Source organism: Athene noctua, chromosome 3, assembly GCF_965140245.1.
Source record: "Athene noctua chromosome 3, bAthNoc1.hap1.1, whole genome shotgun sequence".
NCBI classification, from domain to species: Eukaryota; Metazoa; Chordata; class Aves; order Strigiformes; family Strigidae; genus Athene; species Athene noctua.
In genome coordinates this window covers 62,719,806-62,738,198 of record NC_134039.1, presented here as the reverse complement: position 1 = coordinate 62,738,198, position 18,393 = coordinate 62,719,806, and the positions used below count along the sequence as shown (strand labels likewise).

General features: G+C 36.9%; 1 protein-coding gene across 7 annotated transcripts in view; it reads right to left on the bottom strand.

Annotated features, from left to right (window-relative positions):
- PTPRZ1 (protein tyrosine phosphatase receptor type Z1) overlaps positions 1–18,393 on the bottom strand; it is a 143,801-nt gene that overhangs the window by 32,395 nt on the left and 93,013 nt on the right. For 5 of the 7 annotated variants that reach the window (XM_074903160.1, XM_074903162.1, XM_074903161.1 and 2 more), the window contains exons 9-12: positions 17,057–17,241; positions 16,184–16,310; positions 9,361–9,404; positions 3,219–6,786 (exon numbers count right to left, since the gene is read on the bottom strand). In XM_074903160.1, the coding sequence (XP_074759261.1) occupies positions 3,219–6,786; positions 9,361–9,404; positions 16,184–16,310; positions 17,057–17,241 (3,924 nt within the window). The remainder of the gene's footprint in view (positions 1–3,218; positions 6,787–9,360; positions 9,405–16,183; positions 16,311–17,056; positions 17,242–18,393) is intronic. The other 2 variants (XM_074903166.1, XM_074903167.1) reach the window with 1 other exon arrangement.

Below are 18,393 nucleotides of genomic sequence, written 5' to 3'. Positions count from 1 at the left end.
TTCAGTATTTTAGTACCCATTCTGTAACTTGCTTTACAGATACATCCTCCTTCCCTTGAATTCAATTGCAGTACTTCCTCTCCCAACTATACTGGAGCCAGAATTAAATTTCCTTCCTCCACCTACATCTTTACAGGTGATCAAAATATTATTTATATATTGTCTAGATTTCACAGTTCTGTTAGCCTTGTAATGCTCGGTGACAGAAATATTTGGGCATAGGAATGTGTATGAAGATTAAAACAATGAATTTCACAATCTTATTAAATAAGGGAGTGCAATGGTAGACAAGACTAATCCTGCGTTTTTACCTTTCATCATAATTCAAGAAGCAAACACTTTAAAACTGTGATTTTGACAAAAAAATGACTGATTCTTTTCAGTCTGTGCAGTTTACTGTGATCTGTGACCATTATATGAATTAAAACACAGAAATAAGCACTTCTGCATTTGCTAGAACTGTACCCCTAGATTTTCTAAGGATGTTTTCTGCTTTTGTGAACAGTCCTAATTCAATTAATATTCTGCATGGGAGCAGATTTTGCTGTCTAGAAATCAGCTGCACTCCACTGGGATTTAAAGGGACCAATTGTACATGAATAAAAAGCTTTCAGACAAAAGGAAGGAGGGAATGGAGTTGGATCTGAAAAAAAAGATGACCAATCACATGTTCTAAATAGGATGTAAAAAACCAAATAGCTTCACACAGTACAGATTTTGAGGCAGCTCTCTGATTGCTTTTATTTTCTTGAGTTTAGGGGCTTTCAGGGCTTTGTATGCAGAAAGGTTTAGGCTCTGACCTTGCAGATATCTTCTTGGTTTTATTTCAAAGTAATCTAACACTGAAATCAATCACTCCTCTTTAAATCCTGTAGCTCAGTGGCCAAAGCGATTGCAGGTACAAGTCGCTTCTGAAAAATCTGTCCCTCAGTTTCTGGTGAGGAGGCTAAAATTAGTATTTCCTACTGATTTAAGAAGAAACTGTGTGTATGCACAAGAGATCAGAATATAATCCCTTTGAAGCACTCATACTTGCTTATCCAACTCTGGACTAATTCACAGTGTAAAACCCGGTCTTATCTGTGGGATGACAGGTTTCCTGCAAACTGCATGACCAAACCCTATTAGGATTCCTTCTACGGGGAATGAAAAGCAGGCTTCTCCTGTAATGGGGCATTTCTTGGCCTTCGCACTAATGATGGCAGCTAAAAAGGCAGTCTCATCTATAGTTGATTCCATCACTTCTTAATAATTGATGTGTTTGGATCCTCTGCATATTTGTTTATATTAATTTCTCTTACAGTTTTTCTACTGAAGTTGAAAGGTTTAGGTAGCCGTAGAGATCTTACGGAGAAAGCCCTAGTTCAGAAAAGCATAAATATGCATTAACAACTACAAAGACAGGGAAAATTTTAAATGACAATGTTTTCTGTAATGGTCACAAGAAGATATTTCATCAATTTCTGGTGAATTCACTACAATGTATAAATAAATTCTCAGCTGAAAGGGTTTTTTGTTTGGTTTGGTTTCATTTCTTTATAATTTAATTAATCAAAGATGTCTTTGATTTACAGGAGACTATGTGAGACATGCTCACATTGAATTTCCAGTTTATTAAAAGACAATATGTGGCATCATTTATTGGAAAAAAATAATGTACATGAAATGATACTGTATAGTGTCTTTCAATAATTATCTAGAAGACAAACTCTAAGTCTGTTGTACTACTATTACTACTCCTCCAGGAATGTAAAAACCCTTCTGAGTTACTATCAGTAGCAATTCAAATAACACCCATTAAATAAACTATAAATCTCTTATGGTAACACTCATTCACATTAGTAACAGAAGTTCTGAAATACGGATGTTCTTTTTGCTGATTTTTAAAGCAATGTTATGTATTTTACACAATGTGGCAACTACTTACCTACTAATTCACTTATTGATTCAGTTTTATAATACTTACCTTGTTAGGACTCCTACTAATTTCAGTATTTCTATTTTCTATTTCTCACATTCTACTAGCCCCAGCTACACAGAGTATCAATTTACCACCTTTTCGTATCAGTATTCTGTTGCTCATGAGTAATACAACCTCATGTGATTTAACTGTGTACTTGTAGCATTGGGCTGAAAATTTGCCAAGCCTTGTGGATTCCATTTCTTAGTGGATTTAGTTGAATGATACTGCCCTCTACAGATGCTCTGAGTACTTAATGGAAGTTCAGTTTATTTTCTAAAATACCAATTTAACCTTGTTTGCTGTTTTTTTGTTTCCTTTTCAAACAGCATAGATTGTTTCTGACTTTATTCATGGGTTTTCCATAGTCTAACAAGAGGCTGAAATTATGTGTCTGAATACTTTAGGTATTCCACAATGCATTTTTAAATACAAAAGAAATGCTTTATATTTATCAGGTTTTTATCTATGTGAGGTTCAGTTTTGCCTTTTGACCTTATCCTTGGAATCACAGATCACAAATACTCTCACTGACTTTAAGAGGATTAAATAGAAAACCAGCACTAAATATAAGCAGGTACAGGAGAATCTGGCTCTTAAGTATTTTGGAAATATACAAATCTGGCACAAAAAGTCTGCATCTCTCTGAAATTTGAAGGTGGCATACAGAGTAAGAATGCAAATGAATGTTTTTATGAGTGAAGATGAATCAGAATCAAACTGAAGCATCTTATTCCTTGCTCAATACATCTTAGAAAAAAAAAACAAAAAAAACCAACCCACAAGGAGGAAATGTGCTGCTGTAAGTTAAAAACCAGAATCTCAGAGGTGTGTTTTCTCTGGCAGGGGCGTGGTTTCCTCTGGTGTATTTCCATAGGGGCAGCACTTATATTTGTACAGAGAACTTACATCCCTCAAACGTGTAAAACTAAAATTAAACAATTAACATTGAAACAAATTCTGGGTTTAGATTATGCATCACCCAACTTCTACTGATGGTACACATCTATCCAAAAGCAGAACACGAATCTTCTTACTGAAGAACATCTGAGGTGCAGTTTTAAGTAGCCAGAAGTAGCATTCACAAGATAGCCAGCTCAGCATGCACCCCCTGTTCCCCAGTGCTTCCTTAATCACACCCACTGGCACTGTGATATTCGCCTTTTATTATATGTAGACAAACCTTCTCATTCTCTATGGCACAAAAGTATCCCCTCACAGCTTTCCATGGCATTCATTAGACTTATCCATAACTAACCTGCCTCAGAGATGTTGAATACTGATGAGTGATCACTAGTAACAGATGAGGTTGATGACTGTGATGATCCAGGAGTTAATTCTGAGTTACCTGCTTCAACTGCCCCTTCAATGTCTCTCTCATTAAGGTCAGGAAAACTGAAATCTGTTGAAGTTTCGTTATCATTAAGGCTATCTGAGGTACCTTGGCCAGAACCACTTTCTTCGTCACTTGTAAAAACAGCCCAAGACTTAGACTCTGATGTGTTTTGCAACTGGACACTGGCAGTCTGAATGTGGTTCTCTGAAACTGTTGATTCGTTGTGCTTCTTAGGTATCACACTTGCTGTCAAAGTTGGTACAGATGTATAATTATGTCTGTCCATGGCATGGTTTATCTGACTGTCTGATGTAGCAGTTGAAATTTTCTCTTCTTCTTCGGGTTTCTCAGAATGTGAGCTTATAATTAGGTTACTCTGATCCTTGTTATTGTTTACCTCTGTATTTTCTTCCTCTACTACCATATCCTGAGCTTCTCTATGGGAAGTGCATGAGATACAGTTACTTACAGGGAAGCCATCGTCATATTCATCGTAGTCATCCTCAACTACAGAAGGCCACAAATCGGTACTGGACATGACACTGGGAGACAACCCAGAGGATTCTCTAGAAGGAACCAGCAACCTACTCAAACTTACAGGGATCTCATTTTTGGAAGGAACAGCCGTAACAGAAATATGCACATTTGGTAAAGGAAGAGTGTGATGAATGGACACGTCAGAATCAGAAACAACTGCAGGCATATGTACAGGTTCAAAACCAAATGTAGAACTTGAAGAGACACTGGCAGCCTCACTTCTTTCGAAAACACTTGAAGAGATATGACTGTCTGTAGGAGTAGCTACATGTGATAATGTATCAACTATTAGGAAAGGAGTTGTTACAGCATTCGCTGCTTGGGGGGGAAAGGCATTTGTACTTTCTAAACTGGTCAACTGTAATGAAATATCACTACTGTACAATGAAGGCATAACCTGCTGAACATCTTCACTGTTAAACAAACTGGATGAAACATATTCCTCACTTGCGTAAGAAACGGGTAAACCTTGAAGTGACGCTGTGTGCTTACTAAAAGTGTTTGGCAACATATCAACAACAGAAGGTGCAGATGTAGAATGCAGCATGGTTTCAGTTGTAGCAGAACCTGGTGCCATTTGATGCAATATTTGGTCAAATGTAGAACTATCTTTATGAACCCTGGAGCTTTCAGCCAATACTGGATCACTAGGCACAGCTGCAGCTGTGTTAAGCAGAGTACCATCACCAGAAGATTGGAAGGAAGACTGCAGTAATGCTTCGTTATTTAATGTAGCTGAGGTCTCATAAAAGTACAGCTGAGTCGAGGATAACATTTTGCTATAAGCAGGGGCAGAGAGAGCTTGATCTGAGCTTGCACTAAGCATAGGTTTAAGCAAAGTGTCATCAAAGGCCGGAGTTGTAACATGCAAAGGCTGAACGGAAAGGTGATTTTCTGTAAGTTTACTAATATCATGATCGAGTATCTTAGTAGTGGGAAAAGCAAGAGAGACTGGAAGGATTCCCTTTGTGCTAGAAACAGGAAGTGGGCTTTCTTGCAGAGATGTATTCTGCTTAATTACATCATTATTAGAAACAGATGTAGAAAGTTCAGGTATCCCTTTACTTTCAGCACTGGAAGCCATTTCACTTAAAGAAGAGGAAATTTTCGGTTCTCTCTCATCTCCATATGTAACATCACCTTTTTGAAGCATCTTATTAACATTACTAAACCCAGATGATTCATATGTAATTTCATCTACAGAATCAGAGGAAGAAACGTTAAGTACCGTCAAAGTATCTGTATCAGGCAAAAGGGACTCACTACCAGAATATGCTTCAGACCAATCCATATCACTAGATAGAGAGCGTGTAGGCTGTAGCAAAGTATCAGCTTGTGACATTACAGAAGAAGGTTTATGCACCGGTACACTGTTATAGCTGCTAAATAAAGGATCTTGACGAAATGCGTCAACAGAATCATGCACAAATTCTGCGGAGTCATAGGAAACAGTAAAGCTTTGGAGGGAGCCCACATTACCAGACAAAGCGTAAGGAAGTTCAGACATTGTAGATAGTACATGCATATTTAAATCACTGCTGGATGGTTCAACTTGAGAAAATATGTGAGTTCTATTATGACCAAATATCAGTGTCTCTGAAGCAGCATGAGTAGTCTGATGTGACACCACATCAGCATATTGAGCAAGGCTTGGCTGTATTAATGTATCACCCTCTGCCAATGTCAAAGAAGCATGCAGGGACACCTTATCACTTGCAACAGCTGGAGTAGCACTTTGTGGGAACATCTGAGAAACTTTATACAAACGGTGAAACATTTTACTACTTGAGGAAGCAGAGGAAAATGTAAGCAAAGGTACATCATCATAGGAAGACAGGGTGGGTTCAAATGACACATCAACACTGGGAAATACAGGTGTAGCATGCAAGGTCACATCACTATCTGATGTAGCAGGGGTAGTGTCGAGCATCTGAGAGTCAAACAATAAAGGGGTGACTAGAGGAAACACTTCACTACTGTAGGAAGGTTGAAGAGGTATCTCACCATTATAGACTGGTTGAGTTGTCTGAGAGAGTACCTCACTGGCAGCAGAAGCAGAACCATATTCTCCAGAGCTTGAAGAGATAGAGTGAGGTGATAATTCAGCAGAGGAGAAAGCAAAGGTAGAATAATGTGGCAATTCTAAATCCACATCTGAGGTGTCTTGTGAAATCACAGGGCTGCTGGAATAGGGCACTGTTGCTGCCTTTAATCCCTCTACATCAGTGTAACTGGTCTGAGACAATTGCCTGCTATCCAACGTATCAACAGATTGAGTTGTCAAATCTGTAGCATTATGAAACCATACATTTCCATCAGTGGAAGAAGTATGCTTTGGAGGCACATCAGAGCTTGAGGGTGCTACACCTTCTGAAACATACTTAATGGAGCTTTGGGAAAGAAGATCATTCATGCTTATATCTGGGCTTCCTGAAGGAAGGGTGTCTTCTTCGGAGGTCTCCTCTGTAATCAGCTGTGCTGAAGAAGTGGTAAGAACTGAACTCCAAAAGTCATCAGATTTCTCATGAGGTTTAAAAGGAGACAGTAAGAAGTCTTCGTCACTATGGCCAGTAGTGGTTATTCTTGTTGGTTCAGTTCCTGAAGAAAGGTATATGTATTCTTCTTCGACGCCTTTGGTGGTGTCAATGAGTTGAGGAGGAATTCCAGTAATTGCTCGAGATTCCAAAAAAGGATCTTTCTCTTCTTCAGAAACTTCATTAACAGGTGGAGAAGTAGGGTAATAAACTGCTTTGAAAACATCCTTACCACGCAATTCTTCTCTTGTTAAGTATCTATTTGCTTTAGCTGCACTGGGTTTTGTCCCCATTTTTTCTTGACTGTAGCTGGATGTAGTCACCTGGAACGCTTTCCTCATTTGGTTTATTGTACTGTCAGTGCTAGGAATCACTGCAGTTTCTTCATCCACCTCTGTTTCCTTCTCATCAACTTCATCCTTTGAAAAAATACCATAGCCAAAGACAATTAAAAATGTTTATAGACACTGTACACAAATGAAAACCAAAACTGCAATAATACATGTTCCCGGCTCCATAAAAATAAGAGGAAAAACAAGACAACACTTGAGAAGACTGTTGTTCTTAAAAGCAAAATATTTAGCTGCAAGAACAGGTATCCTTCTCTCTGGAAAAGATTACTTATTTGCAATACAAACAAAAAAATCCTGTGTTACAACTTCTTAAATATTATGTTACTTTTACTGTTTGAGAAACAAAATCCACTCATAGTATTTATTTACTTCATTAAAAAGCTCTTCCTAATAAAATGCAATCTCTTCCTAATAAAATGCAATTGTATATGCAGTACACATCAATGAAAAAACGGTTTTGCTATCAGAATGTCTTAAGAGATTTGCACAAATGTCTTGATGTTAATTAAATTGTCATTGTAACAGAATTTGTAAAATATATTTATGACCTGTCCTTAAATCCACTGAATCTTCAGTTTTCTGGAAAAGATTTCAGGATGATCCACATGAGTGTAACAGTTTCCCAAGTGTTTTGAGTGATACTACCTAGTCCTTGTTATGACCCTTTGTTTGCTGAACATGAATAATGACACTTTGTGAAAAATCTGTATTAGAGTTTTGACTTTTAAGGACAGATCCAAAAAGAAAAAAAAACCCAAAAAATTACATGCCTAAATTTAGTCAGGATTTAGGCAGTCCTTGATGATCTATGTTCAAATCTTTTCATCTCCTCTCCAACTTCCCCTGCTCCAAATCAAAAAACCTAATGTGGAAGCATCTAACTTGCTCAGCAGGCATTTTCATTTTGTCTCAGACACAGCAGTGCTCACAGCTCTGTGCTGTGCCACCATCTAGAACTGCTCCAGAACAAATCTGTCTGAGCACAACTCTACCAACAAGATTGAGGGCAACCTTCAGTTTCTGAAGGGATTTGATGTGATAGGCACACATAGTCCTAAGAGGCACCAGCAGAACAGTGCCTCTCACAAAGTACAGTTGGCAACCTCTTGACAATCTGGTTTGGTGATGTGGTGGCAACAACCACCTGTTTTTATTCAAAAGCATGATATTGAGAGAAAACACACAGAAGATAGGAGACTGGGACACAGATATTAGACTAAGTAATCTTCAGGTTCCACTATATTTTAGGCTGAGATCTCCCACTCCAGCACTGAAGTGAACAGGGCACAACAGAGAGAAGAATGTACAATCAACAGCCTTGGAAAGAAAGCACCCACGATGAAGCACTGACAAATAAATATCAACTGGGGCACTTAGCTAATAAGAATTGTTAGCTTTTATCCAGCCTCCCCAGAGTGGGGGTTTTAACAACTAGGCTAGAGCCCTGCTTCACACCGCAGTCCCTTTTTTGTACCAGGAACCTCTAGTGCACTCACACAATATAAGATACCTCAGCCATGACTCTCAGGTTTAGATTTCATTCCAAGGGCTAAATACCTAAAACGTAGGGACAGCAGCACCTAGACTGTGTGTCCTCAAACCTGGACTGTACTGGACAGGCCCTTGTTTCTGAAAAACTACTTTCTGTACGGCAATGTCAAGTAAAAAAAAATTGCCATTCACTGGCACTCCCTTACTGTCCTGACAGACACAATATAATAATCTAGATATGTAGCTCACATCAACAGAAGAATAACTGTATTATAGGTTATTCAGTGTCCAAAAACAGAAGAGACGGTAGCACAGGCTGTCTATTTAACTAACAAGGATTGCCACTCAGTGAGAATATTGTGGTCATAGATTGAAAATATAAAAATAGAAATTCTGAGGGATTACTTGATACAAATGTAGGTCTTACTGAAGGAACTGTCCATGTTGTAAAATTGGTATTATTGACTATTAAAAATCTTGCTGTGATATTTTCACCTCTCTCCTTGATGGGACACCAGAAACCTAGTCACCAAATATGAAGTCTGCAGACGTTATCATAAAAACATCCAAAATTGTGTAAAACAGAGTTATACTGTAAAGTCTAACTAGAGGAAGAGTAAATGACTCTCCAAGAATGTTGGAATGACTGTTAAATTCAGATGATAGCAGACACACATGAATCTCACTCTTCAGCATAACTACCTTCCTCCCTTCCTTTAGTTTACTACATGCTAAGACCATTATAAGCAAGTCCAAGCCAGATTTCTCTTCAAACAAACAAAAAAGCCTAACACTGGGTGACAGCTTTGATTATGGTAAATAAACAATTTTTTCAGACTTCACTTGGAGGTGAAAGTAACTTGGTGCCCCATTTTCAAAAATATTTAAGCATATCCTGTGATATCCCTTACTTCTCTGTGTATATCCAGCCCCAGAGAACTAAATAGTGAGGCACCTCCAGAGTTATCTATGAAGAAATCTAGCTGAAAGAGAAGGCTGTATGTATATGAATATGTATGTTTCTATATATAAATGCAGATAATACGTTCAGCTGGTGACAGTTTTGTAAATTTTCACAAAATACCCTTTCAATTTAAGTTGAAATCTGTGTAGTTGAAATACTCTCTTAAAAATAAATGAATGCTATACCTCATATTCTTCAGTTTCATTCAGTTCAGGAATGATATCAGCCTCTATAAAACAAAAATACACACCATATCATCCAACATTTTAAATCCACAGAATTATAATTCTGCAAGGACTCAACTGATTAGTTAATATGTTTTTTGAGACCCAGTCTAAGATGTTTTGTAGGATTCTGTTTGGAGAAGTGGCCTACCACCTGGGCTGAGGACTAGCTCTAAGGGTAGCAATGCTCATCGAGACAGGACAGGTTCAGCCACAACAAATTTGCCTGAATCTAATTTGATATTGCAGCACATGTTGGATCTGCACTGAAGAACCACATTCTGGCCAGGGAGAACCAAGTTTATGAGAATGTATTCTATGAGAAAGTACAGTTTAATGCAGAAATACAGAAGAGAGAAGAAAGATAAGTCTGGGAATCAACTATTTCTCTACATTTAATCTGAAAGCCCTGAAGATATTCTTGTAAAATGATCTGTTCTATAATTTTCATACAATAAATTCCTCTTTTCTGCACCCAGGCTTGGAGTTAGGTACCAGTGCAACAGCCATGCCATCACATTCAGCATGCAGAAGGCTGCCTCCATCAAGGCAGACCAAGGACACCCAGCCTTCGCAGAGACCAGTGCTTAAGGCCTTTTTCAAACTCCCAATCCACTTGATTTAATGTAAGGACATGAACCTAGTTCTATCACATCCCACAAAAAGTCCCTAATAAACAGGTACTGGGCGCTCTGTGAAGAACTACACTAAAGGCTTTTGAGGCCTCCCCACTTTTCATAAATAAATAACAGCTGAAGCAGTATCAAGAAATTAATTTCCTACAGCACAGATGAAAATTCTTCTCCCTAAGTTTAGAGTTTAGACTCTCACCTTCTTTCTCTTTGTCTTTTTGGCCAAATCCAATATTGTGCTTCTGATAATGATGGAGAGGCTTCAAAACAGGTTGCAAGAAACCTACAGATCTCTAGTAGGAACTGGCATAGGTGTCTAGTGATGAAATCTAATACACCTTCCACAGCATTAACTCATCTTACTGTTCTGTTGGTCCACAGAAAGATCCATTCCCTTTCTGAGTCTGTCTAAGGCTTTCTCCTAAGCAATGTTCTAGTGCTCTGTCTGTACATCAGTGCTAGCATGTATTCTGAGGGCTGATCTGCACTAAGGAAAAATGCCAATCTCAATCTGGAGAGTGGTTCTAACAACAGTGTTACAGAGAGTGCTACATCTACATTTCTTCCACAATTCCCAAATGAAGTTTCCTCAATACACTAGATGACATCTTTATATTTCTCCTCTCTGAAAAGTCAGATGGGAATATATGACTTAATTTGTATTCTCTTTAATCTGTCCGTATCTGCCTTTCAAAACAAATTGAGACACGTATCATATGCAACATACAGTAGATAACGTTTATCAAAATAACAAGCTTATACAGTTTCATTTGTAGATTATAGCACACAAACAACTTTTGATTAAACAATGCTGCATAAAATCTTCATAAATTGTTCTTTTGTAATAAACATTTATAAATTACCAAGTACTGAATTAACCTCTTTCATTAACAAGATAGAGAAAAATTCTTACCTCTGACTCCTGGAAGCCTAGGAGGCTCCGGGACAGGGTGGGGAGGGGAGCAGAGGGGAGGAAAGGGTGGAGGACATAATGAAATTCCCTAGCTGTTCAATGATATAAATCAAACATGGTAGACAGTAGTTTGAAAGTCTTCCCACAGTAGTAGACTCAAACCATGTATTATGTAATCAATAGAATTCTCTGAAAAATATTTTTAGTACAGAGAAAGTCTATCCATTCTTTCTGTGGTCACTATTCTTGAGTTATCTTTAATCAGATTTAATCAGAAAAATAAAATGTGCTAATTGGGCTAGAGTATACATTAGGGTATGTGCTCTCAAATTCCACCAGCAGAAATCTGTAGTTTCTTGCTGTTGTCTCCATGGAGTGGCATTAACATACATATATATATATATGTTATATATATATATTAACAACACTAAATCTTCAGGCATTTTACAAAGCCTATTTAAATTTAGTTGGTCACAGAAAATGTATTTGTCAAAAGCATTAGAGACATATGCTTACAGAAGCTCTGTTAATCCTGCGGCTGAGTTTTTTATTTGATGGGAGACTACAGAAATCTGCTAAGATCCCAAACCAAGGAGAAGAACCGCACCCTCCAAAAAACAACCCATTAATGTAGGTTGATGAACAAGCTTGTTTATTTTTTCTGGAACCACATATTGATTATTCTATAGCTTACATTTTAAAATAAAATAATTAAATCATTAGTTAGAAAGTTTTGTAGAGGTCTTTTCACAGTTCATTTTAATGACAAGTGAAGAAATGATAGAACAAAGACAAAAAAGGTAACTATTTCCCTATATTTATGTTCAATGAAAATCTTTTTAAAAACCTCGATCTGATTTGTAATTGTAGAATAATGCACACAACATAAACTGTTTTCATTTCTGTACTGCCTTATGTAATAAACAGCATGGTATGAACAAAAATAAAGCCTGTTTCTTCTAACTGAATTAGTTTTCAGATTTCTACATTTATCAGTACATAATTAGAAAAAAGCATGCCCTGAATGAAACATTTAAGATATGCTTAATGTTCTTTAGGACAAAAATCATGAAGACAAGTTACAAAGAAATTGCACAGTTAGACCATCACAGAGCATTGCTGACAGCATGAACTGTTGTGCAGGAGATGGCATTTGGGAGCCATATCCCACCATGGGTTTTTTTGATGAACACCAAAGTCTACACAAAGGAAGATGAGAGGAGAGATACAGTATTATTTTTCATTTTTTGTGTCAGCAAAAGCACGTAACACCAATATTAACTACACAACAAACTACTGCAGAACTTTCAGAGCTATACAGATGTTCTCTAGAAAGTCAAAGCACACATTTAGATAGTCATTCAAAATCCAATTCTAATAGCAAACAAAAAATTGGAAAATAAAGGTTGGATTTTTATCAAAGCTGACTAAATCATGTGCATGATTCTCTTAATTTTCGATGAAAGTTGTGCATCTACATCATGTAGGGAATCACGTGAGCTTTACTAAACGGAAACAAACTGGAGACAATTTTAATGTTCACACGTGCTATATCTCAAGATGAAAGGCTGCCATTCTGAATTGTTTAGGAAAAACCCAAAGAGCAGAGGTCTTCACTATGATCATTTGCCCAATGTCATATCAGAGCCCCTGAAGCTTCCACAAACTGAGGCAGAGAGCATGCCCTGAAAGAGGTCCTCCCTCTTACTGATGAGAACAAGAGGGTTTAAATCTGGTCTGTGGATCACCCAGAGCCTGCAGAGCCCTCACTAACCACATATGGGAGGCACCCAGACAGGGTGAGGAGGAGGCATGAGAAACACCCTCTCCTGCAAGCATCTCAAAAAGAAAAGGCTAAAACAATGGTTGTGAGTTTTTTGAACACCAGATTTATGTTGCACTGAAAGTGTACTGAAACTGCCCTCATTAAAAGTGGAATTCTTCCTGGAAAAGGGCCCATCTAGTGCTTCTGCATGATTTTAGCTCTTAGCTCTTTACATGAAGATAATTGATCTGGAGGTGACTGAAATGAATTTCATCTTAATTAAACTGTCTTACTTAGAGTAATTCTTGCAAATGAAAGTTTTAGCTTATGCTTTATGTGAATCAATTCTATTTCATGTCTTCATGGTGAAGATAACTTTTCTTTCATAAATTCACAAGCAGGAGCTCCAAGAAATCCCCTTTTGCCTCAAGATCTATAAAGCAGATCACAAAACCAATTTGATGTTATAGTTGTAACCAGCAAGTTGATCTGAACAAATCTTCCTCATTAGATATCTACAGTCTCATATCTCTGTTGTCTAATATTTGCAATATTAAAATATTAAATATAAAAATATTTGCATTATTTGCAACAGTTAATTCAGATGTAAATAATTAGTAAAAGTAAGTATGCAAATAAACATTAATATTAGGAATGAATGGAAGTTTTTTTCATATTTTAAAATTACATCCAGGGTTGAGACAGCAGCTAGAAAACTTATTTATAGAGCAATGTGCACTCATAGGAATCATACTAATTACATGGGAGAGATCTTCGCCTGAATTTTCCTTATCCAATGCTTTCAGATGTGCTGCTGTGGAAGTGTCAAAAGAAGACAAAGGCATTTAATAACTTTGTGTCCATTTCAGATAGGAAGCATCCCAAAGAAACAGTTTTTCTGAAACACACAGAATATTAATTTTGGTATTTCATTTTTATTTATAAACTTCTCTCTCTTTTATTGTGTTTTTTTTTTGTTTTGTTTTGTTTTTGCTTTTTTTTGTGTGTGGTTTTTTTTTTAGAAAAAAAATAATTTAAAAATATCCTTGAAACACTTAATTTGACCTGGAATAATCTTCCTCAATTTTGAAGCTTTTAGAAAACTAAAAGAAAAACCTTAGGCAGACCTGAAACTATTGCAAATTTTCAGAACTGCCTGAAATTTGAAAAAAAACCCAGGTCTTTATACAGATCTGATATGCAGATTATTTAACTCTCCTCTTTACAATGCTTTTTTTAAAACCAAGAAAACACAGGATAAGAATATACTTATATACATTAATTTGTTTTAATGCAACGTTAAGGAGACATATTTAAATGTTCAAATGACAGAAAACACAAAAATACCATTTGCAATGTTACACTAATCTGTTCATATTTTATAGAGATACATCTTTACATTGTTATGCTTCCTAGGTATCCTTGTATTACATTTTCTCATTTATTTAACAAAAAGAAATTAGTGGTGTTTCTGTGTGAAAAGGCGTGAGAATATCGGACCTTCACTCAGAACTGCTAAATAACATTTATTGCATCAAATTCTCATCTGAGAATACAAATCTCAGAGATTTCTGCTGATATACTGGAAGATATAATTAGGTTTTTATTGTGTATTTTCAAAGTAATGCCCTCTCTTCTACTGAATTGAATGCAAAGCCGCTGCTTTTTTTGCATGACTTCAGCAGAAAACGCATCAGAGATGCCATGATCAGTGGCTGCATCTACACCGCTGGCCAGCTGCAGACTGCCAAACACCCCACCGTCCTCTCACTGAGTTTGTACCCCAGCAGTATGTGCTTGCACCTCAGTGCTGCCTGCAGTGCTGGCTCCGTGCTTACCCAGCCCCAGCGCTCCCACCTCCCTCCTGCCTCTGCATCCACCCTTCCTTCCAACGGGAGCCATGGCACATGGCAGAGTGGTATGAAACTCGTCCTTAAAGCAGGGATACAACAGGAGTAGTAGGGCAGGTTAGCCTATGGATATTACCTACACTGGATTTTGTTTTGCAATCTCTATTTTCAGAGTTTAAAGCTGTGATGGCAGAACTGCACTGATGTGATTTGTTGAACTACTGTTTAATAATGACAACGCTATGCTGCTTATTTGTCATTCCATGTAGAAATGGATGTGGGGGTATGTAGATGAACTCTCATCTGAGAAAATTCTTCAAACACAAAACCAGCAAATTCTGGAAAGGAAGTGGAGGAATATAGTATCTTAAGAGGTAGATAAAGGATAAACAGAAAAGTGGAATGTCAGGCAGAATATTAGAACCTTGTTGTGGACTTCTCAGAAAACTGAAGAGGAATAGGAAAATTCTGGCAGATATTAGCACAGGACTCCAAAAATGCATTCTTCTTAATACACTGTGTTTGAAAGACAAGTTAAATGTTTATTGAAAATTTGTATGTACTATAACTGAACCTGTGTCCCCCTCCTTCAGATAAAAATGCACTATTATAAGCCTATTACCATTATTAGTTCATAACTCATGTGATAGAGATTGTCAAGAATCATATTCTTTCTCACCGTAAAGGAATGTGGTTCCCTTGAAATGAAAAACTGACCTATTTTCACAAGTACATCATAAAATTGCTACGGACTTTGCTGTAGCTAAACAGACTAAAAGAAATGTAAAACTGAATTTACAGAATCCATAAATAAACAATAAGAATCCAGGCCCTTAGATAAAAAATGGTTTCTTGTATGATCAGAAAATCTTTGATTTTTTCCTATGATTACTAACAGCGTTCTTAATTAAAAACACAGCTCTCACTCACTTTGATAAGAACTGGGTCTGATGCTAAAACTTCCACTGAATTTGGGGAATTATTAAGGACAAGATCAAGCTTCATGCTATAGTTTCAAATTATTTCAGATTTACCAGCAGGCAGAAGAATTAAATCTGGCTGTGAAATCAGTAAGATTTGGTTGTTAGGCCTTTTGATTTTTTGCGAGGCAGCATTAAGAAGCAAGGGAATTCCATTGCCACAAGTCCCTTTGAAATCAAACTCCAAGTAATCATAAGAAATCAAATTTCAAAATCAATTCATACATATTTATAAATTTGGTTTGTATTATTTGTTTCCTTAATACTTTGGCTGTGTGGATTAATTTTGGGATGATGTTTGAGCCATAGAGAAATAATACCAAACATGGTTTTATTTCCCTGCATTATATTGCTGAATGATACACTTGTGAGATTTGAAATCGGGAAGATGTTCTTCAGAATAATCTTAAGAGTTAAAAAAATTAATATGCAGTTTTTCATAGGCAATGTTTACAAGGAATGGAGAATTACATCATGTAAAATATCAGTAGCAAAGAACATGCTGAAGGTTAACTGCAGCGATTTCGAAATTTCATTTTAGCATACTTTGATAGTCACGCATTTTAACTGGTTTGCAAACAAACTACTTCTTCAAGTACAGATTTTCAGCTATAAGGAATCACTAAGCTCAAAAGACCACTTACCTGGGTCCTCTAAAGGCATATCAACAATGACTTGGTCACTGTATTTTCCATATAGACCATTAGAGCAAACAGCAACTATCTGAAGAACATAACTTGTATTGGGCAGCAGATTATTTAGAATAGCCCCCTAAAAGAAAAACCATGTTCAATCATTTACTTACAAGTATCAAATATGTGAAGATGTTAATTTTTTCATAAAACATTTTTCATATGAACTACAAATCTCCTTTCTTCTAGGCCTCTAATGTTTGCTTTTTATATTTTATTGCCACAAATGTTTTTCAGTCAACTTTAAAGAAAATCTTGTGAATTTTTACATGGAGGACACTAAACTACATAATTATTTAATGCTGAACACTAGTTTAGATAACATTATCTCTGATAAGTTATGAGTCTTTAAAGAGGTTTAGAGGACCAGATCACATTAGGAAAATAGCATGAAGCTGTAATCAGTAACTTAGTATTCATAGCACTATGATTGTACTGAATCTTATTAGTTGCTTGTGTAGGTCATTCTTTGCACATCAGTGAGCAATAAAGCACAGATCACTATTAATTGACTAAGGGTTTTATGGCTAAGGAGCTTTAAGACTGACATGCTCATAAACTTTTGGGGATAGTATAGCCAAATCAGAACAGTAATCTGCAAAAGCATCATCTCTTCTGGGCAAGAGATGGTTTTTGGTTGTGGGGTTTTGGTTTTTTTTTAATTGTCTTTGTGGCTTCGTAGTCAAAAAATGGAGTGCAGCTTCTGTGAACTGAAGCCAAAGAAGTAATTTTTCATTGAATCAGCTCCCAGCTACCCTTAAGGTAATTAACAGAGAGTGCTTTGCCATCACCCCTTTGTATGAAACTTGAAGAGTTTACAGTTACCAGGTCCTGATACCCGTCTGTCAGAAACTCATGCTTAGTCTGGTCTTCTCCATCCAACTGTTGATAAAAGACAGCAAATCTCTCAATTGTGGTATCGTATACAACACGAGGTCTTTCCCAAGTAACAAGAAGACTAGTATAATTCTTTGGATCAGATTGAACATTTTCAGGTTCTGAGCTGCAAACTGGAAGAAAGAAAAGATGAAAGAATATGATATTCATTAAACAGTACAAATGACTACTAAGACCTTGAGCCACCTCTTGAAAAAATTAATGCAAGCTGCATACTCTGTCACCAGCTACAATAGACTGTAATCTATAGCAGATTGTTTTTAAAGGTTAAAGGTAAACTATCACACTTGAATTTCCTCTCAAGGATGTTTGAATCTTTCCATAGTACCTAAAGAAGAAACAAAAGGAAAATGGGAAAAGACTAAGAAATGATTAGGTGAGCAGGTAATGATTTCACATTATGTTTTAAGGCACCATGTAGACATCTAATGAAAAAGTCTGATCAGACTGTTGCAGTCCTGGTCCTGGCTTGTGCATAGCTTCTTTGTGAGTCTGGAACTTAATCATTTTAGGCCGTCTAGAAGAAGCCTGGTCGGGCAGCTACGCTTGCATGTCTTCCAGCCTTTTCCCTCCAATATTATTTTCATCTTATTCAAGTAAGCTGAAAATTTTGATACGTTTCTAGACATAGAGATGTACTGATTACCAGTGTAGAAATCTACTTGAGACCCTGATAGTTAGTTTTTAAATTGCCAAATTACCTGGGTGTGGTTTAAAAATAATATACAAGGTCAAAGGTAGATTAACCTATATGAAAAAAAGACATTAGCAAAAAATGTAAATTATTTAGCTGAAGCTCACTGAAAAATTACCAGTAAGTTGTGCTACATGAAAAAAAATAAAGTAACATCAGGTACAGTTGCATCATTCATGATTGGTTTGGGTTTGGGGTGAGACCTCATTCTCCTTCCTTGTTCTCATCATCCCCTCTGCTGGTGGGGCAACCGTCTTTTTGGACATAGCACTGAAGAACAGAGATGACTGTCAAAGGTGTTCATTAACTTTTGATTCCCAACTTGAAAGCACAGCAACTAGATTTGTTCTGATTCTCAGAATGAGGGCCAGGGGTCCCTGACATTTCCTGTTATATCTCTTTGAAACTCCATGGGGTTTGAACTTTGGTTGAAATGGTATGTACTGAAAAGGCACATATGAATGAAAATTCAGTGCATAAGGAAGGACCTTCCCAAAAGTTAGAGCAGGGGCAGATAGTCACTGACCATTTCAACCAAAGTTCAAACCCCATGCATGGATATATTTTTATT